The following is a 22743-nucleotide window of genomic DNA, read 5'->3' as shown; positions in this document are numbered from 1 at the left end:
CAACGAAGTGAGATGTGTCATAGCACGTGTGCAAGTTACACAATTTACAAGATGCCATCGATAACAACTTCAATCCTTTAACTTATCCTGCAAAGCCTTGCTACAATCTCTATACATTTCTGGAGGAGCCTGCAGTGAGATGCTTGAACTTTTGGAAGGAGGTAAGTAGAGTCATCCAGGTGAAATAAAAGACGCACATGTGTGACGGGATAACACTTCGTAAAAAAAAAATCTATATGGATGGAAAGATGATGAACATTTGTTGTGCTGGTCCCAAATGAACTCCGTGAGTGCAAAACATGGAAAAAAAGGATAGGCACAAATTTTGTATGCATCATAAGAATGTCATTTCTGAGAGAGGGGGGGGGGGTCTTCAGCCGTTCCATTTACTGGGTGTTCAGAAAAGAACTGTTGTTAAACACCATAAACGGAGCAATCATGTAACACAAACAGATGGTAAACAAACACAATTGTCTCAACTACTTTGTTGGGTGGGCTGGCCGGCTCGGGGAGTCAGAAATGGCCACGTCAGTGCGCTTCGCCATTACCAGACGACTTCCCTGGGATCGAATCCAGGCTGGTTTTTTTGTGATCAATTCAAGTTATCGAGTGTAGTGTGATGATGGTCTCATCAAATTCTCTCAGTTGTAGTGAAGTGAAAACAACCAAAGAAAATGTTTTTTTTTTAGATAATCCAGGGTAGGCCAGTTGTTAGGCCAACCTGTAAATATATCACGTCATTTACCAGCACAAATATTTATGAGGATTAAGGACTTATATTCTTGGATCTTTCTACGCGACTTTACCGAAAGAACCAAGAATATGAATCCCTGCAGTCACGAAAGCTTTAAATCAAAGAATAATGAATTCTGATCAGCATCTGTTGAGAAGGCCTATTGAATTGAGTTCTGAAGTAGTTCCTATATATTTTGGCGGCGTTATTTTTTTCCTGGGGACTGCATCCGATCCAATGAGCATCTGCCCGTAGGAGATTGGGAACGACGTGACGGGACTCCAACAACAACACGTTTGGAAATAGCAGTTATTGCCAATAACATTTCCAGAGTCTCCCCTGCTCAAACAAAAGTAATTGGGTGGCGGTGCTCATCTCAACCAAAGGCGCTCTCCGACCCATCGGTAGAAATTCTACATCCCAAGGTGACGATCGGTTTCTCCAAAGGGGGCCAACAACCACTGCTGCCGACTTTGCCGTAAAGTGGTACTACAGTGGTACCTCGGTATGCGTCGTTAATTCGTTCCAGAAGGTAGGACTTATACCGAAAATGACGTATTCCTAAGCGGTCGTATACCGAGGTATGACTGTACTTACTTTAGGAAGCCAATCGAGTGGACGCTCTGACAAAACGAGAATGCTCTAAACACACAGGTTCCACGTGTAAAGTAGTAATAAGTGAGATTTGTTTTATAACACAACTTCAGTGTGCAGTAATGTTGCAGGTCTAGCCTATGGACATACGCACTGTCCACATACAGTAGCTGCCACCCATCCCACGCGTGTGTGCGCGCGGCAAAGTTAATTGAGAGTAGGCTTGGCGGTGGCGGCCCTATTCAACGGTGTCGGTGCTTTCTCCTGCAGGGAGGGAGGGGACACTGCCTGCCAGTCAAGAAGATGGCGTCAATGTCGCCAATCGAAACACAATGCCAATGGCGAACAGACACAGACGCTTGGCATGCCACTCACTTCTCATTCCCAACTCGTGGAAAGGTAGAAGCCCGGAGCCTAAGAACCAATCAAGACTGTTGGCCATCAGAGCTGGTTTGCCAACTGTCATTGTTGGGAGGGTCCCCCTCTGATGACCAGTAATCTGTCTATCATTCGCAATTATTCAACGTTTTCGAAGTAACTGCACATTTCGTACTTAAAAGTAACAATATTGATTGCTTTACTAATAATTTATTGGTTTAAGTATCAAACATTACATTCATTTAACCTTTGTAACAATCTAAATGCACTGCCTGTTATTTCCATGGCTTGAACCCAAAGCTTGCTGACATGATCATTCCCCACATTTAAATTAATTACTAAAATCTTGGTCATTTTAAAAACAAAATTGATCATCAAAACGCATTTAACTGGTATGTGGTTAATGAGGGTAAAAACCTTTACAAACTGAAAACAGAGCAGTACGAGATCATCCGTGCCTGGCTTTTATAATCCGATTACAGTAACAAATGACTTGTGACGCATCGCTCCGAAAGATGTAATGAAAAGACAAACAAGTGTTGGAAAAAATACAAGAAATTCAGTTGCCACTGCTCCGATAACTTCTTGACACCATGCGGTGCTAGTGACGGGATCAACGTCATTGAGTCAACCAAACAGTGTCGAGGGCACACCCTGCCTCGACTGGCTCAGAGGTCAGAGTGCTGAGTTGTCAAAGCTGAGTTCGAACGCAGGGCTGTTTAATATCGATAATCATTACATCGCTAACAAAAATACGATCAAATCTCAAAGCATCCCGCTGCTCAAACCAACGGAGAGTGGCCCCCCACTGCGCTAATAGCTTTGAGCCAGTGATGGAAATTATACAATGAATGCCAACTATTGATTTCCCACATAGTAGTGCGCACAAATTAACTCCACTCCTGGATTTGAACTTGAGACCTTCCAATTGTGAGTCACGCACCACCGTAGTCACAGCTTTACCGGCCCAATGAGATATAATAATTGTAATTTACAAGCATATAAATATTCAAGGGATCTTAGTCGAGCTAATGAAACAGTTAATTCATGAGTCACTTAAAACAAATACTTTTGTCCATATTTTTTGACATATGCTCAGCATCTCTTCAAGAAAGCCTTAATGGCTCAAAACTTCTACAGGAGGGTCCTGCCTTGGGATGTTATTCCAATTCCACGTGGGAGCAAGCCAGAATGCCTGGAGGAAACTTAAACGTACGATGGGGGGGATGTCAACAGTCAGTACAAATGGATTCAACAATTACATTTCAGTACTGCCATCTCCAGGTCATGTCAGAACCCAACACGTTTGAGAGTTTCACAAATCTGCATAATCCACCTTCCTAAGCGCTCAATTCCAAGTGTGCACAAACACAACCAGCATATGAACAAATCCAACACGTTCTAACATGCTACCCAACTTTGCCGAAGCCTTACCGGTAAATAACCAAGGAAAACGTGGTAAAGTTTGGATAAATAATTACCCCGATGACCCACACGGCATGGAGAGGGCCCCATTCAGACGCGGACTGGCAAATGGGTCGCGCACGTTCATTAACGTAGTCGAGGACTAAACGCACAACGTAAAGAGGAGAATTATGTACAAAAGCGTGGAAATAAAGGAGTATTCCCGTCTTCTTCCAACCCACTAATGGTTCTCAACTGGAGTAGATATTTTATTTCTTATTTCTCAAAGGGATGACAAAATATACTTGCTAACCAATCGTACGTATTAAAACGATTGGCCCAGTCTGTTCAAAGTAAAAGAGGAAATAGGATAACAACTGCCAAACTGAAAGCTGCATTTATTAAATAGGACCATTGAAATAGATTACAATGATAAGAAGTGGAATGGTACATTTATACAAGCTAAGCGCTGAGAATGACGTGTGCGTGTCATTAGCATTTGTTTATGTTCCAATTTCTCCTGTTCCCAGCACCATGTTCTATTTTTAATAAGCAGCCAAGTCAAAATCCCATGCTCAAATGAGCAATGGAATGGTGCTCATCTCCTTTGGATGGGTCCCTAGACAGCGGTGAAAATTCCACATTCCCATGCCAGGTGCCAGAATCTCCCTCGAACCACCACTGTTGAATTTTACACCCAATTTGAAACATGTCGTGCTGTATAACCGTTAGAGTGTGTACAACGTGTGCGTGCAAGCTCCTGACCCCATACCACCGGGTTAATATTGACCAACGTAGTCTCAGTAACCAGCATCACCATCAAACTTTGGAAGGACTAGTACAATTTTCCTACAAAGTTCGACAAAACGATATGGTTTTATCGACCCGAAAGCGATGTCGATTATGACCAGCATTTGAACTCATGCCAACAGCACAATTAATGTAGGGGTTGTTTTATTTTATATTATTCCTTCTAATCTTAACGCACGAAAGCCTCACTGAGCCCGATGACTTTTTCAGGAGTGTCCTGTTAAGTTTTCGCAGTTAAGGGGGTTCAATAATTGCAAAATATAATCCCAGTTGAGTCCTTTGCGGGTTTTAGAGTGGGATGAATGGTGAAAAGTGACCGACCGTCTCCCTTGGTCGAGGGAACTTTTCCCTGTGAACTCGTTCAGAGTATTCGACCTCGGTAGCTTGGGTGCCCCTATGGGCTGCCTTGTGTCCCTTGCGTCCCTTTTCTCACATTTTTCCCCCCACCTCCGTTGCTACCTTAAATTGCTGTGCCTATCTTTTCTTCCACCAATTTCCTGGCGCTATCGTTACAACACGCGAGTTTCCCTTGCGACACAGTTGCATTCAAATCGCCAAACAAACAACTCGCAAGCTTTCAGACGGGAATATGTGGCTCAAACCACGGCATTACCAATCCAAGATAAAGAAACCCACAGTGCCATTTTTTTTACATTTGTACATCAAATAAATTGATGCGACCCAGTCTCTGAACTGCGTTGCACTGTGTTTGCACTGGTCACCGAAAAGACCAACAAATGCACTTTCGTCGCCATAAGCAGCACCCGGCACAGCCCACACACCCTCCTCCTCCCAGCTCCGGCGCACTGTCCTCGCGTGGGCCTGTCCTCCACGTGACCTTATAAGGAAAGCCAAGGCATCACTGGATTCCCAGCAATTTGGCAGCCTGTGGTAAACGAGACCTGCGCTCCAGTGCTTTTATAATTGGTAACAGAACTTACAGGCCAAACTGTACTGGGTAAACAGAAGGTTAAGGGCTGGGCTAGGGGCGCCAATTCTAACGCAAAGGGGTTGAACGCAAGACACACTTTGAAAGGGCCGGTGGGATCCGGAGAATACCTAATCTAAAAAACACAAATAATGCTGGCCGCTAAAACGGAACGTCGGCCGCTTTAATGTCTTGCGCACTCGTTTTTTTTATGCGGATGAAAGATGCCGTCGGCGATTTGTTCGTTGGCAGTGCAGCGTTTTTTTCGTTACTTTACACGTGATCTTAAAATTTATTTTTGATGTGTTTTGCATAATGTCAAAAAGCCACTCGGATGTCTGCTTTTTATTTTATCTTTCAGTTAACGAGGCAAAACACGTATAATAAATTATACAAATTTTTTAAAGGTTTTACCCTTTCTTGGAATAAAACAGGCGTTCAGATGTTCAAACACCAAACAGATACCTTTTTCAAGGTGCCAAAGTCTGCATTAACCACACATACTTGTGCTAAAACATGCAAACAAAAAACATCCTCCGATGACGCTATCCTTATTTTTAATCATTTTTGACACTGGAAAAAAGTTCCCATGCACGTATAATAAATTTGGGAAATCTTATATTTTGGTGAAACATAACTTTGGCGTAACATCTGAAAGGCGATAGTTTAGCCACGTACGTTACCGCTCGGCTTCTCAAGCTGCCAGCGACACACTCCTCCTTCCATGCAGTCGTCAATGAATTCCGATGGACAGAGTTAATTGAGTACATTACTGCAAATGTTAAGCGTGTGTGTGGGAAACAAAAGGTTTTTGAAAAGTTTCATAAATCAGCGGGTTTTAAAACCCTGCATAAATGTTGCCCTTCAAAGGCACTGGATGCTCCTGCTCCATCTTTAAGGCATGGACTGGGCCAGTTGTGTTTGTATCGCAACTCGTTGTCCAGACCTGCTCACACTAGACCAGGGGTCGGCAACCTACGGCTCCGGAGCCGCATGCGGCTCTTTACGGGCTGCTTCTTGACGATATGTACGTATGTACATAGATGCATTGCGGCTCTTGAAATACTGAATTTTGTACCGAATTGGAAAGAAATGGCTCTTCTTGTTATTTTGGTTGCCGACCCCTGCACTAGACAGACAACACATCATCTCGCACGGTCGATAACAACGCAACAATGCCCCCCCCACCACCCACACCCCAATCCACGATGAGCCTAGGATGGACTTTTATCAGCCACATCTCACACAGGCAGCCACAGCAACCACAGTCAACCAATCTCACTATTCTCATTTTATTTCACCGTCAATGATGTGACCACTGCCAACTTGTATTTACACCGTACACTTACCAATGTAGTAAAGGCTATGCAGGCACAACTGGGTGCCACACCAGGTCACAACCTTCAAGCCAGAAGTTTGGCAAAGAAAGATTGTGTTTGACCGAAATTGACAGGACACATTAATCAGTGGGTCAAAGCTCACTGGAAAGATACATTTACCAGCCTCGCTAATAGGAAGCTGTCAAAGGCGTGGTTGATGTATGACACAGTATATCAACACCAATGCATAAAACATACTTGCCACCGAGCATTCAAAATTTAAATTTGAAAATATATATATACACACTGGAGGTCCATGGTCCAACGTCAATCAATCCCAATAATACATCAAATAGGGCACCTTAAAACTGGTTTAAAAATGTCATGGACCCCACATCACAGCTGGGTTTACTGTGAATAGAGTGTACAACTGCACAAAAGACTGGCGGTTAAAATCCCGTAGGTAAAAAATGTAATAAATGAAAACAACTAAATTAAATCGACGTTTCGGAGGCAACACAAGCTTCTGTCTTCAGGTGGAACCGTTTACAGCCAAAGTCACTGTAGCAAGTCACTGTAGTAAGCAGAGGTGGGACAAAGTCATTGTTATGCAAGTCCAAGTCGAGTCGCAAGTCATCAAATTCATGACTCGAGTCCAAGTCACATGACTCGAGTCCACATCTCATAGGTGGGACAAAGTCATTGTTATGCAAGTCCAAGTCGAGTCGCAAGTCATCAAATTCATGACTCGAGTCTGACTCGAGTCCAAGTCACATGACTCGAGTCCACATCTCATAGGTGGGACAAAGTCATTGTTATGCAAGTCCAAGTCGAGTCGCAAGTCATCAAATTCATGACTCGAGTCTGACTCGAGTCCAAGTCACATGACTCGAGTCCACACCTCTGGTAGTAAGTGACTTTGGCAGTAACGGTTCCACCTGAAGACAGAAGCTTGTGTTGCCTCCGAAACGTCGTGATTTAATTTAGTTGTTTACATTTATTCCAATAATTTTTTTACCTACGCAACTTTACCGAAAAAAACAGTATGAATCCTTGCAGTCACGAAAGCTTCCAATCTAGAGTTAAAATCCCACTCGTTAGTTGACTCGGTGCATCGTCACTCTATCACGAACGTTGTGGAAACTCAACAGAGGTCATCCCGAGAAGAAACAAGCCCTGCAATGACATGTGAGATGTCCACCAATGGCTCAGGGCCAGCAAAGCAGGACAAGCTAACCCAATTGCCCATGTGAGCAGGAGAACACTTTGTGAAAGGGCTCTGGCGCCAGTTCAGAAGCCATTGGTGTAAATTGAGTAACATAAGAACGTAAAATGAATTTGAAATGAGAGCGGATCATTTGGTCCATCGAGCTGCTTAGGTTATTTGTAGATTATCGATTTAAGTGTCTCATCGAGGTGTTTCTTGAAGAGCCCCAATGAACAAGCATCCACAACACATAAAAGTTAAAGGCTAATTGATAATAAATTGTATCATGCTCACAATGTTAAAGGCGGCAGGCACCTTTGGTCTTCAAAACCCTGACAGTCATTGTGTGGATATATTAAAGGTGTACACACAGAGCTTTAGAAATTCGTATTCTGGAGTAAAACAACACAAGGTGCCACCCTGCCCAAGGCAAACACATGATCAGATCGCCAAGTGACTGGCCTTGTTTGAGCATATTTCAAAGGACAGGTCTCCAAATTAACCACGGTCACAACACTCAGCCCGAAACAAAAGCAACCATCAACATGTTACTGGCTGCTCCAAATGGAACGCCATGAAGTGCACCAATAAACTACTCCTTCCTTGCTGCTGCACTTGAATTGTTTCGTATTGTGTTCTTTTTCCCTGCTAGAATAACTTAACTTACCAAGGAAATAACTCAAAAATATAGCTGGGACAACGACTGTAGTTATTCAATTGCTTGCGAATGTTTAATTAACTCAAGAGTATTTTAGTTTTAACCAAATCACCCCAAAATGTGCACGACATCAGATCTTGGAAGCTTGGCAGGGCTGAGCCTGAACAGTGCTCGAATAAGCAAACCATTATGCATTGAACAGATGTTGTAAAGCTATGTTGCCAGTAAAGGACAATGCAGAAAAAATCCAATATTTGAGTATACCATGCACCATCTACGCTACACCTCCAATTAGCACGGTTGGCTACGCACGGTGCAAAAGAAGTTCAACATACCAGCAAACCCGCAAATATCCCCCATGAGTAGGAAGGCCCCATTGTCTAGTACAAAAGTACTATTCATATACTTGTACAATGTAGTATAGTAGCACATGGACATCTCCTGACTTCACCACACGCCTTGTAGTTCTAAGACTGAGCTATAGTGAACCAATGATCATGCTGTTCACAATTGCACCCAATAAAAACTAAATTCCAGTGATTTATTGGCTAGTGATGTCATCCTGACTGCCTAACATACTAAAAAACGTCAAAACAATCAGTCTTCTTCGTGACATCATCCCCTTGCTGGCTTAGCACTACTGACCTGGATAAACAGTTCACGGAAAATGTACAAGGGTCCATTGATTAGAACAATGTGGACAAGCCAACTATTACACATCGAGATTTTCACTTCATATAATTTCAGTGCTAGAAAAGGCTAAAATATATATACACACAGTAATTGCAATTTCATGTTGTACAAAACGTTTTGCAGTTCATATAAAAGTCTAGGTGGGTGATGCCGTGTCAAGATAGCTATATGTATTCAGAATCATAAGGTTGCAAAAATTTTAATCACAGCCAGAAATCGACTGAGCTCAAATAAATAATTTGGGGTCAATAAAAATACAATGGCAACCTTGTGAGAAGCCAAGTATCTACTTGCTCTATGGTGAAAACGGCCTCCAAGTCTAAGCATGTGGAGCTTCTTCTCAGGGCCAGCAACATCTTTCCACCTCTTCATCGAGGTCTTGAACTTGTCCAGTGGACCTGCATCCTTGTCCTCTCGTCCACGTGACCATATTCAGTTTTCAATGTTATGGGAACCACTTCCTGTCGCTTTATACTCCCTAAGAGCAGACTAAAATACTTTTTTTTAAATATAACATTTTATTCAACCGTGCCAGTGCATGTTGCCACTGCCCAGCCATGCAGATTCAAGTATTGAAAAGGCTTTGGACAGTGGCTGCGATAATTGACTATCAGCAGCATGTGAAAATACCATTTTACGAGCTGCTAAAATGACACCTACAAGCATAGGCACATGGCACGAATGTGCAGAGAATGGGGACAGCACAGCACCAAGATCCTCAGACGCGTTTGAGTGGTATTTCGCTCGCCTCAGCTTCTTCACACGGCCGAGTTTGTTGCCTCGCATGCAAGGCGCTATCATCAAGGAGAGGTAGATGGCAGTCGGGAAGTTCACAGCTTCTAGCGTGCGCAAAGCAGCACGTGTAGAAGTAGAGCTGGCCACTCAAAGAGGGTTGCAAAGCCCCCCAAAAGCCTCGAGGCTCTTAATATCCATGGGAAGATCCCCCCCCCTCCACGCCCAGCGTTGAAAGCAAGGTGGACCCAAAGTGTCTAGGAAAGTGCAGTCATGTCGCCAAAATATCCCGTCGTGCCAAAAATCCACAAGGCGGCATAAGGGCAAGGGACACGTGGACTGAGAGCCAGGCAATGCCAGGCGATCATCCTTCTATCTCCCTGTTGGCTCAATTGACCTTTTGAACCAATGTCGCCAAACCGAGTTCAAGGTTTACACGTTTCCTGTTGCTTTTTACAGGCTTCCAGTTTTGTTGCGTTATAAGATCGCCAATTAGTTTGAGTTACCAAAGTACTCTTATGTCCCCACTTTGACTGAATTCAGTCACATGGGCGAGAGAAGAGGAAGTGTGTTGAGGTTCAGGACTGTTTTTCAGTTCCGGATATTATATGGCAGAGCAGGCCCCCACAACCAAGTTCAAGAAGACAAGTGGTGGGAGCGTGTCAATGACCGCTCAAGAAACCAAAACGTAAGGCCACCAATCTCTCCTTTTCCACTAACTATGAGCTCAAGGGATGTCAAAGTTTATGAACAGCACCTACGGCGACACGATGCTTGAGATGAACTTCTTTACCAAATGGCAGTCACACATTTTCTCTGGCGATTTTCCGCAATGTTGGTAATGGACACGTCTGGCACAGTTTCACCAAAAATGAGATCAACTGGAGCGTTTGTCAACAAGCGAATAGAACCGTGTAACTTTTTAATTTGTAGAAAACTCAACGTTTAATTGCAGGTTTAAATGCCATAAGAATTGAAAGCTAAATGAGCCGTGGAATTAATTATGACAAAAATCATCATATTTGATGCAAATATTCAAAAGTAATAAAAACAAATTTGCTTTGTACAGTCTTCCAGTTTGACACTTAAGGCTCACTCAATACCACCCCCTCCTCCTTTAGGAATGACATTCATGAACACCATGACAATAATGAATGTATCCGAATTGGAAACATGACTCATGTAATTTTCACAAATGGTCCTGAGGGAAAAAAATATTTAGGAAGGAAAACTAATTTTAAGTCAGTAATTTCCAAAAGTTTATTTTAATGAAGCGAATGGCATTTGCGAACACGATGAATGTTAGCTGTTATCGTTTGCACGTAATTTATTATCACCGTCAGCTGTCAGTGTCACTGTATTTATGAAAAAAACTACAGACTACAATCACACACAGTACTTCATGCACAGCCAAGGTGTTTTCAAAAAATAATGAAGACTGAATATGCCACACAAAGGTCAATGTTTTTTTTGTATTAAAAATTCAATCATATCCAATGAAAATAGGTTTCTGGGAGATATATTCTTTGGTTCTTTCGGTAAAGTCACGTACATAAAAAAAATAATAAATAAAGTGAATAAAAATAATAAAAATAATAAAAACAAAAAACCACGAATGTAAACTGCAGCCTGGTTCTTAATCGGAGTGAGTGTACTGGCAATCTATAATGTGAACTGTAGCCTAGTTATTAAGTTTGGTGAGTGTACTGGCAGTCTATAATGTAGACTGTAGCAATGGTTATTAACCTGGGTGAGTGTACTGGCAATCTATAATGTGAACTGTAGCCTGGTTATTAAGTTTGGTGAGTGTACTGGCAGTCTATAATGTAGACTGTAGCAATGGTTATTAACCTGGGTGAGTGTACTGGCAAGCTATAATGTAGACTGGAGCCTGTTTTTTAAGCTGGTGAGCGTATTGGCAGTTTATAATGTAAGCTACAATCCACATTATAAGATTTCTAGTACACTCACTCCGATTAAGAACCAGGCTAGTCTACATTAGTGATTTTATTTATTTTTATTAACTTTATTTTTTATTTTTATGTCTACCTAAAGAACCAAAGAATATGAATTCCTGCAGTCACAAACGTTAAGTCAAAAATCTAAAAGCACGTTCTGTAGCTAGGAAAAAATACTAAATAGAGTATTTCCCAAGCTTAGACAATTACAAATATGAACATACCTTGGAAAAGAAGATAAAACTCATCTGTACATAGCTTTTTTACAGACCAGAGGATTGTGTCCAAACGTCATCTTTTACGGAATGTCTTCCAGTTTTAATCCTGGTTAGAGGTAGATAAAATGAGTAATACTTTGCTTGATGTCAATATCCATAAAAAATTTGAGCAGATATGAAAGGGAAACTCCAATGTGGCAAATAATTAATTTGCTTAACAAACTTACGAGCTATCAATAAAACATGATCAAAAACATCAAGACAACTCACTCTCTGCCTTGGGTTAAGACCAAAGAAATTGTGATCAAGATATGGCCGCATGCACTGACCGCAATTCATGTCATAAACAGTTTTAAAAGATACTCGCACATGTGTATCAGAAGGGTGTGCGCTGTAGCCCATCGATATTGACAACTGAAAAGCACGTAACAAGTGAGTGAGCAATAAATGTATCTCCGCAGGTCAAAGTATACCCCTTTTCAAAATACCAATGGGCCAAAGATTATCTTTGCGGGTGGACCTGAGCCAACAACCCTAAAACTAGCAATGCCGAAGCATCTGCACGGGATACTCGGCCGCTCGGCCCGGAGGTTGTGTGGGGGGAGACGTGCCATCAGCACGCACGAACCCGACCCAATGGTGTTGGATGCAGGTGATGTTACCACCACGCAGTTGCCCGCCCGCATGCCAGTCAGCCAGCAAAAGTGTTTTTTTTATAATATATAAAAGCACAATATGATTATATTCCAATCGTGCTGCATGTATCCTGTCGCAGATGAAGTAAAATTCATTTGCATTTGGAACTGTCACAGTGAGAGGTGACAAAAAAACAAGTTCAAAAGTTTATTCGATAGTCATCATTCAAACTAGGAGGCAAAGCCACACGCCCTACAATAATTGGTCATTGTGAAGCCGACACGCATATCCTAAGCTTTGCAAGTAATCAATTTTCCTGCGGGTTGTGCTGTTGGTAGAATGCGTGACTTGCAATGTGGAAGTTGCAACATTAAATCCCGACCATGTTCCGTCAGGGTTGATAGCGCAAGTACTACTTTGTGGAAAGCCAACTTTGGTTGTACGACAAGGTGTCCAGCATCCACCGTAGCAATGGGAAATAGACACCAAAGGTTCAGGGTTGTAGATGAAGACAATCAATGCCACACAATCAATTACTTAAGCGGGAAAGCATTGTTTTACATTATTCATGTTAAAATCACATTTAGGTTTTTCAAAGAAACATGGGCTTGTTCCAAAAAATGCTGTAAACACTTACGTGACCAATTACTTGACGAAGATGGGCCAAGCACATTATCGCTGAGCAGCTATCAGACTAAGAAGTTCAATGTCAAAAGAGCAATTTGGTCAGGCTCAAAAGTCATGGGGGGGGGGGTTGCAGGGGAAGTTGTTTCTGAGATGAAACACCCAGGTCCTAAAAGGATAAACAAGCATCTGAGCAACAGGCATCACAGATATCTTCCTCTTTGAATTGTTACGGGCATGAAGACATACGAGTGCATTCTAGCCTGAAAAAACGTTTGCTTAAAATAAACCTCAGACGGCTGGAAACCGCATTCTCGTCAGCTCAGCATAGCCTGTGACAGTGGACCCTCGATGAAACGGAAAGCCCAGCCGCTTTGCGTGCGCCGCACACGACGTCACGCCAACACATTGGTTCCTCGTGACCGCCTGGTTATTGTCGTGCATACAACTGTAGTGCATTCGACGTAACATAATATAAAACGCCCTCTGCCCATCTGCGATTAAATCAAATAATTAAAGATGTAATGGAACATGCTCGCGCAACGTCAGCGGTGATGAGGTGACGCGTGATGTTCTGCACGGCCGTCAGGTGCTCGCCGCGTGGTTGGGATGTGTATTTCAAAGCTGGGACATTTCACGGACGGTGACCGATTAAAATGCCACTTTCCGCCCCGCGTGAAGTTTTAAAGCATATCGCATTTTGGGGCCAGAATGATCGTGCATGCACCAACAACTCTGGACGGCGATGACTACGTAAAGCTTTAAAAAATGGGCCCAAGCGTGCTCTGCTTACAATGACCACTTCACCGGTGAAGTAGTTTGACATTCCACAGGACAGCAGAGTCAGGAACAAGCCAAGTCGTCTCTATGCTCAAACCAGCCACGGGGCAGTGTGTATATATACTCTGGTGGCCCTGAACCAGCAGTTAATATTACACATTCCCATGGTGAGGACAAGTCTCTCTGTGTATGTCAATGTTGACTTCTCTGCATCCAGCGGTCCTAATTTTATCTACCTTCGTGGAATGATGGGCCGAGTCCACTCCAAACTGGGATTAAGTCGCAATCTGCCGAGTGTCATGCAAACAGCTTAATTCCAACAGCATAACCGAAAGGGGATTTGAAAATTGGAATCAAATTGCTGCTGAAGTGAGTCAGGCTTAAGTTGTCAACTCGAAGAATAAATACAAAATTACTTGTGCAATCGGCATTTGGCAGGTGATGAAATGACCGAGAATATATTGGACAGAGGGAAAAAAACTAAACATGAAATTGGTATTTTAAGTCAATAAAGTGATGAATACCTCGACCATACACCATATGCATTAAAACCAATCTTGAAGGCTTCAGGATGATTACGACACCTAACCTATACCCTATCTGGAACATCTAAATTCCAGAAGTGACTGTCAAATAAAGCGGCTATTAATCATCCGACGCTTTGTGTCACTTACACTGGAAAGTAATAAAGTGCTAGCAGTTATTTAAATGAGTCAGGGAAAGGTTCACATTCTATAAACATTGCCTGACCAACGTCTGCACTCACTCACCCAACCAACCCCCCTTTATGGGCTTGTTGGCTGGGCGAGCAGAACAGGTGGCATTTGCCTTCTTCTGCAAGCAGCTATTTCCCTAAAACCGTAAAGGCATTTTGCACCAACTTTACAACAACATAAACAACATCAACAAAGAAGAGAAGTGGTGAAATTCGAATGCTTCCATTTCTTCCAGTCTGGTCTGTCACTTTGCCGAGCGTGATCTGCAAGTTGCGATCAAGACTGAGGGTCCCCTCGTCGTCATTCAGTTTTAGTTAATTTCGATGCGATGCCAACGCTACTGCCTGCCAGGTCTGCAGGTAGAACCCAGGGCCTGCCTCCTGAGCCACTCCGAAAGCACTAACTGTACGCATGGAATTAAGCCAAGATCTTCCTGCCTTCTGTTGGGGAAGAGATTTAACGAGACGCAAGGCCGCCACTGCAGCAGTGGACACTGTACCCGATTCGGTGGGCATTGGCTCAATTTCTCAGACATACGCACAAGAACAACTCGTCTACATTTAGCTTCACAATTACCACAAGTGTCAATGGTCGACAAAGCAAACAGTTATATACAAATTAAGTATGATTTTAATTAAACATCCGATTCAAATACTCCCCTGTATATTATTTGAGGCCAAAGCTGTCAGCATGCACATATGCAGGCCAGCACGGCACACAAGGGGGGTGGGGATATGGTGAGATACATGCCCTACTGCATTTGCCAACGTTTACAAACCGCACCAGGTAATTATATAAGGCCGAGGTGACCTAGGGGAGGCCCAAAGGCCACTTCATATATTCACCGCTTATGTTGGCAGCGACCAGGACTAACATTCAGGTCACCGGTTCTGTATTGCAGTGCGCAAACCAGTACTTCACATACGACACAAAGGCCAACATACAAAGATCCCCCCCGTATCACCTGCAACAGGCTGTTAAGGCAAGACTTTACCGAAAAAACCAAGAAGAAGAAGGCAAGTGCTGTTAGCGAGCACCTAGGAAAGCTGGCACGGCAACACAAGGTGACATTTATACACCACACCAGGTACTCATTTGAGGCCGAGTCAACCTAGGGGAGGCTCAGGACCAGTTGAAATAATCGTCACTGGTGTTGGCCGTGAGTGAGAATCAAACCCGGGTCGCCGGGTTCGCAGCGCAGAATGCCAACCGCTACACTGCCACTCCCCTGACAACACACATTGTAACACACATCACACTCTACATATAGATACATGGTATAGTATCAAATGTTCATGACCACAAGGCCATGTGAGAGAGATTGCACATTGCTATGTCAGGAGGCAGTACAAGAACTGCTGCTGGCTTTCCCCCACAATAGAAACTGTATCTAAACACACATGTACAACTGTTCATGTATGCTGAGAACAGAGCCCTACTTTGCATCGTAAAGCACAGAGTTGCTGTTGCCGAGAAATTAAGGTCAACGTGGCACTTGTGGAGTAGTAAACGCCATGTATACCTGGTCGCCTTAGTCTCCCACGAGATAGGAAAAAGTGCAAAAAAATATCAATAATAATTTACATTTCTTCCTCCCCACGCTGTGTGAGTTCATGGGGGTTGATTGACTATACTTCACCATGCAGGTCACAGAGGATTGGAAGCATATAAGACTTTTACTTTAGACTAAGTTGATCTTGCGGAGGCCCAGCCCAAGTTCATAACCATCACTGCTGTGGCCAGGAATCGAAATTGACGGATTCAATTATTATACTTCTTTGAACTCATAATGCAACGTATCCGCACATTTACATACCTATTGAGTATAATTACATGAATACACAAAAGTGCAGGTGTGCGCCTATGCTTTAACGAGCATTGAAACGCTCCAGTGATGGGCCATAACAGTGCATCGTTCAAATTACGAACATTGGGGGACAAAGTTACTCCAAAAAACAACGAATGTTGACTTCCCTTCACTAAGTGGTGGGGGATTATTTTACCAACCCACAAAGAGATGACGATGCGGCTTAGTTGGCCTTGGCAAGGATTCAAACTCACTTTCTCAACTGGTCAGCCTGCTGCTCTAACGCCACAGCAACACTGCGTGGCTTACGTATTGTACAAATACGGTAGTATTATAGACGGTAAAATGTAAAATTGACAATCGTAACTACGAAAGTGGGATGAAGCGGTGGCAGCCGTGTATTAGCGTTTAAAGCAAGCGACCAGAGTTTGATGCCTGGCCACGGCTAGCGTAAGCGGCAGTGATATTTTAACTGCTCCTGGACGACCACCCTCTTCACCAATCTGCACTTACGAGGCAAGGGGGGGGGGGCAGGGAGGCTTTTATCCACCAGTCGATTTGACAAAGGGATGTGAATTTCTTTAATTACGAATGTATGTGTCCAAAAACATAACGCATATATGTGAAGGAGCAGTAAGGCTACCAATTGTAAACCAATTCAGTGCAAAATATCAGCCAGGGTCAACTAGACCCCACTACCTTCACAGTAAAAAAAATCTATAATAACTGGTAAGGCTGCCACTACTCCATGTGTGTTATTCACTTATATGTGTGATCAACACAGTTAGCGCGCTATGCTACGAATCCGGCTACTCGAGTTCGATTCCCGCTCACGGCTAACACCAGTGACGATTATTTGAACCGGCGCAGGGCCTCACCTAGGTCGACTCAGCCTCAAATGAATACCATGTGTGGTGTGTGGGGAGACAAAGGTGGCCGGGCGTGGTGCTGGCTACAGACCCCTCTAATGTACCATTCCGGCCTTCATCGGTGCTCACGAACATCACTTGCCCCAACAGTCTGTCAAAGCTATACGGGGGATCTTTGTCTTTGTGTGGGTTCAATGTTATTAAGACTCGCTGAGGCTTTCTTAAATAAATGACGACTTGCTTGATGCAAGAACGTTCAATGTGGTTGGTGCACTCTACATGTTAAGGGCATCCTTTTTCCCCCCAATGTCCAAAATGTTTTAATTCCAACCAACGCTGCTCGTCAACTAAAGTGCAGCACTTATGAACTTGCATCATTTTACAATCAAATTACAGGAAGTAATTAGATACTGTACACGACTTTATTGACAGTGCAGTGATGGCTAATAAACCAATCAATCCCAGCCTCATAAAGCAAATGACCCTGGCTGGGATTTCAACTCGTAATCTAGTTTTGAATAAGGTGCCGCCTTGTTACTTCGTCAATAAACCATGGAAGTGCCTCTTGCCCATCTCTCTCGCACACAAAAACATACATTGTGTGCATTTACATTTATATAGATGAAACATTTGCAACTGTGCACAGTACAGAAGACGAACAATCTCATCATCCAATCCACCAGGCCAATGCCAGTGAAGTAATGAATTCTAGAGGCCTACAAGTTCGCGCCTCTCGGCCACCCCTTCCATTCTTCCACGGGGCTCACACATCACCTCACTGAACTTTATGCCACCACAACACGGCAATGACAATACTAACGGTGTGTGGGATACTGATGCTGGGATCGAGCCAATTTTACCTTGGTGAGGATTCAAATAATCTACATTTTAGAGGACACGTTGCTGCTCTGCACTGTACAATGCAAGCTCAACATAACATTTACATATCCACAGATGTGTATCGTGTATAGACACACAACTGATCTGTATATAAAACAGCAAATAACTAACAGTGTACTGAGTATTAGACAAAGATCCCCAGTATAGCCTTGACAGACTGTTGGGGCAAGTGCTGTTAGCGAGCACCTTTTAAGGCCGGCACGGCATACGAGGTCGTGGGTGGGCACTACCACGCCCGGCCGCCTTTGTCTCCCGTAGTGGCGATGTTTACACACCGCACTCGGTACTCATTTGAGGTTGAGTCTACCTAAGACCGGTTCAAATAATCGTCACTGGTGGTGGCCGTGAGCGGGAATCGAACTCGGGTGGCCGGGTTCATAGGGCAGCGCGCTCACCGCTACACTACCGCTCCACATCATTTCACATTTCACAATTTAATGCAAATACGGAAAGAGGTGGTGGTGATGATGATAATAATAATACAGTACTGCAATGGTGTTGATGATGGTGATGATAATGTAGATAGATGGTGGTTATGATGATAGTGGTGTTGATGGTGATAATATATATGATGGTGATGTGGTGATCGTGATGATGGTGGTCGTGCTGGTGGTGATGGTGATGCTGGTGGCGATGGTGATGATGTGGTGATGGTCGTGATGATGGTGATGATGGTAGTGATGCTGGTGATGCTGGTGGTGATGATGGTGTTGATGGTGATGATAATGGTGGTGATGGTGATGATAGTGGTGATGATAGTGGTGATGATGACGATGGTGGTGGTGGTGATGTTAATGGTGTTGATGGTGATGATGACGATGGTGGTGATATTAATGGTGTTGATGGTGATGGTGACGATGGTGTTGGAGGATGAAGCCATGGCTGGTATGAGAAGAACCCCAGGAATCCCATGTTTGGGACGAAGTGAGCTGCACGTACAGTACGTGTATTTATGTCCAACATAGGTCACATACCACGCCGTCGTTTTATCACAGCCCATAACAGTTTGAAATATTAACAAGGGGGACACTTTTGTTTTAAATGTACACAACTGTGCACATTACTATACAACATAACCACGCCACGCAAATAATGTTGTCGTGGAGTAATTACGACCAGGGCCTTGTGGGTCAGGGCCTCTGTCGGTCTCGTCCATCACTCCCCCTGCTGCTGCTGATGATCATCATCATCATAACTGCGGTGATGGTGACAATGATGATGGTGATGATGTTGATGATTGATAACGCCGATTATTCACACAGTAAGGCAATTCGCAGTGACATTTTTGTACGGAATGCCCGATGCTGCTTTCTTGCACCTAGCGTCAAAAGTAGAGGAGGGGGGGGGGGCTCATTCCTGCAACATTAACACACACACACAACTACACACAGCACAGCGCATTACTATCACTATTAACATTGGGGGAACTAATTAAAAACTACGACGACTAATACTGATGATGAACCACAGAGGCCTTGCGAGGCTGGGCCCTCTGAATCTCTCCTCGCCGTGTCCACTCGTTCAACCCCTCCACTGCTTCTGCTTCAGATGACAACGCTGCTGCTGCTACTGCCCACCATCAAACAAACAACAACCACCAACAACAACCACAACAACAACCACCTCACCTGGTGCAGCGCGCTAAGCCCGTCCACGTTCGCGTAATTGATGTCGGCGCCGCGCTCGATGAGCGAGAGCACCTCGTCCGTGTCGCCGCTGGAGCAGGCTGCCAGGAACACGGCTCCATCGTCGAACTTCACCTTGCTCTTCTTGCGACGAAGCACCGCCGTCTCGAGGTCTGTCTCGGAGCCGGCCCATCGCTTCAGCTGCGCCGCCCGCTTCTGCTTGGCGCTGTCGGCACGGGAGCGGTCGTCCGCCGCCATTTTTGGGGGATAACCCCCCTCCTCCTTCTCCTCCTGGTCTCTCTCCTCTCTTCACTCCCTCTTCTTCTCTCCTCTGTTGTAAGTGCTCGTGTGGTGGCGATGGTGAGGGAGAACGAGCTTCTTTTCCCCTCCTCCTCCTCCCTCTTCTTCCCCGCCTCCTCCTCCTCGCGCTCTCGCTCACCGCTCGTGGTTGGCTGCGGTGGGGCGAGTCGTGGTTAAAAAAAAAGAGGGGCTCGGGGTGGGGTCGGTTGTTGTAGGTTGTTGGTGGGCGGTCTCTCGCTCTCTCTCTGTCTCTCTCCCTCTCTCTGTCTCTCTCCCTCCCTCTCTCGTGTGTGTAGGGGGTGTTCTGTGTGTGATGTATGGCTGGGTCGTTGGGTCTCTCTGACCGCCCCCACCACCACCACACACCTCACGCTCTTGCTCACCACATCTCGCCCTAAGGACGACGACGGCCTTCCCGCCACCCACCTCCTTCGCTCTGTGCCGGGGATCCTTGTCCCCCTCTCTTCCACAAGTCTCAGTCTCTCTCAGAGTCCCTCCCCTAATTAGCTCTCCCCACCCACATCGACGTCTCTCCGCCTGCCACTCCACGAATCTCTCTCCCCTCCCACTGTGCTCGCCCCTCCCCTCCCCTCTAAGCCCCACCCCCTACACCTTCGCCCCTCTCCTCTAAGTCCCCCCCTACACCCTTGCCCCTCCCCTCTAAGCCCCACCCCCTACACCCTTGCACCCCCCTCTAAGCCCCACCCCCTACACCCTTGCCCCCCTCTAAGCCCCACCCCCATACACCCTTGCCCCCCCCTCTAAGCCCCACCTCTACACCCTTGCCCCTCCCCTCTAAGCCCCACCCCCTACACCCTTGCCCCTCCCCTCTAAGCCCCACCCCCTACACCCTTGCCCCTCCCCTCTAAGCCCCACCCCCTACACCCTTGCCCCTCCCCTCTAAGCCCCACCCCCTACACCCTTGCCCCCCCCCTCTAAGTCCCCCCGCCTACACCCTTGCCCCCCCCCCCCTCTAAGCCCCACCTCTACACCCTTGCCCCTCCCCTCTAAGCCCCACCCCCTACACCCTCGCCCCTCCCCTCTAAGCCCCACCCCCTACACCCTCACCCCTCCCCTCCAAGCCCCACCCCCTACACCCTCGACCCTCCCCTCTAAGTCCCCCCCCTACACCCTTGCCCCTCCCCTCTAAGCCCCACCCCCTACACTCTTGCCCCTCCCCTCTAAGCCCCACCCCCTACACCCTTGCCCCTCCCCCTAAGCCCCACCCCCTACACCCTTGCCCCTCCCCTCTAAGTCCACCCCCTATACCCTTGCCCCCCCTCTCTAAGCCCCACCCCCTACACCCTTGCCCCCCTCTAAGCCCCACCCCCTACACCCTTGCCCCCCCTCTAAGCCCCACCCCCTACACCCTTGCCCCTCCCCTCTAAGCCCCACCCCTACACCCTTGCCCCACCCCTCTACGCCCCACCCCCTACACCCTTGCCCCCCCTCTAAGCCCCACCCCCTACACCCTTGCCCCTCCCCTCTAAGCCCCACCCCTACACCCTTGCCCCACCCCTCTACGCCCCACCCCCTACACCCTTGCCCCACCCCTCTAAGCCCCACCCCCTACACCCTTGCCCCTCCCCTCTAAGCCCCACCCCTACACCCTTTTCCCTCCATTTTCAGTCCCCTCCCTCTCCCTCACGAGGTGTCACCCCCTCCACCCCTCTAAGTCCCTCCCTTTTGTCTCTCTCTCTCTGAATTATCTCTCCGAAACGCTCCCCTCCAAAGTCCCTCCCTCTCTCACTAAGGCACCTCCCTTTCTCGTCTCTCCTTTCCCAGTCCCCTCCCCCTCCTGTACCATCTCCCTCTGACTTTTCTCCCCTATGAGTTCCCTCCCTCTCAGCTCTCCCTTGCTGCTCTCTCCCCTTTTTCAGTTCCCTTCCCACCCTCTTTGCCTCCACTCCCGTGACTCTCCCCTATCCAAGTCCATCCTCCTCTCTTGAGCCCTCCTTCTGCCGATGGACGCTCACACTTGTTGTAATACAGAGTTAGACCGATAACTCATCTAAATTGTCTCATGGTTGTTATTGTTGGACTTGCATCCCACTGGGATTTTGGCACACAGCGTTGAAAGTGTTTTTTCTGGAAGACGTTTGCTGTTTTTTCCTGGATTTTTCTGTTGCGTGTAGTCACTTTAAGATGACTCTTGTTCATGTTTTTGTTTGTTGCGGTTGCACCCGATTCAAGAGCCGAATGGCTCACAGGGCTATACCTAATAAACTCAACTCTCTCCTCCAAGGCGTGCTCTTACACTGCCATGCCACCTCTCGCCCTCTGTACTCTTCTGTCAAATTGCACTCTCTCGTCCCTCTCTCTCTCTCTCCACGACTCTCAACATCGCCTTGCTCCCCCCCCCGCTCCCGTTAGTCTTTCTCTCTACCCTAAAACTTCCTTCCCTCCCACTCGACCCCTCCCTTCTGTCACACTTTCACGCTCCTTTTAGCTCACGATATAAATCCATACCGCCAATTCCTCACTTCTCGTCCTGTCCATCGAATGTCTTTCGACCCCGTGTTCTCCCTCTCTTTTCCACCATTCCCCCTTTAAGTGTCGCTGACTCCTCTACTCTGACCAGAGGTCGCAACCGGGTACCCGATACCCGTACCCTACCCGATACCCGGCTACCCGTACCCGGCCGGGTACGGGTACGGGTAGCCGTTTGCGACCCTGGTGCGTCCGGGTACGGGTACGGGTAAGGAATCAAAACCCGTTTGTGACCTCTGACTCTGACTCCCACTTTCTTTCCCAAAGATAGCTCAGGCTGTCTCTCCCCCCCCCCCCCCATTCACCACCACCTCACCAACGCGCATTGACCAGCGTGGTGAAGTATGGTTAAACAATGAAAACC

At 45.9% G+C, this 22743-nt stretch overlaps 1 protein-coding gene across 9 annotated transcripts in view; it reads right to left on the bottom strand.

Annotated features, from left to right (window-relative positions):
• The window catches only part of LOC144718682 (protein phosphatase 1 regulatory subunit 12A-like), a 101987-nt gene extending 81658 nt beyond the window's left edge, over positions 1-20329 (bottom strand). For all 9 annotated transcript variants that reach the window (XM_078594126.1, XM_078594123.1, XM_078594128.1 and 6 more), the window contains exon 1: positions 19593-20329. In XM_078594126.1, coding sequence (XP_078450252.1) covers positions 19593-19847 — 255 coding nt within the window. In that variant the 5' untranslated portion in view covers positions 19848-20329. The remainder of the gene's footprint in view (positions 1-19592) is intronic.
• Positions 20330-22743: the final 2414 nt, after the last annotated feature.

The sequence above is a fragment of the Lampetra planeri genome, chromosome 5, assembly GCF_965212315.1.
Source record: "Lampetra planeri chromosome 5, kcLamPlan1.2.h2, whole genome shotgun sequence".
In the NCBI taxonomy this organism is placed as follows: domain Eukaryota; kingdom Metazoa; phylum Chordata; class Hyperoartia; order Petromyzontiformes; family Petromyzontidae; genus Lampetra; species Lampetra planeri.
Note: the sequence above shows the minus strand (reverse complement) of the source record. Positions and strands in the feature narration are given on the sequence as shown.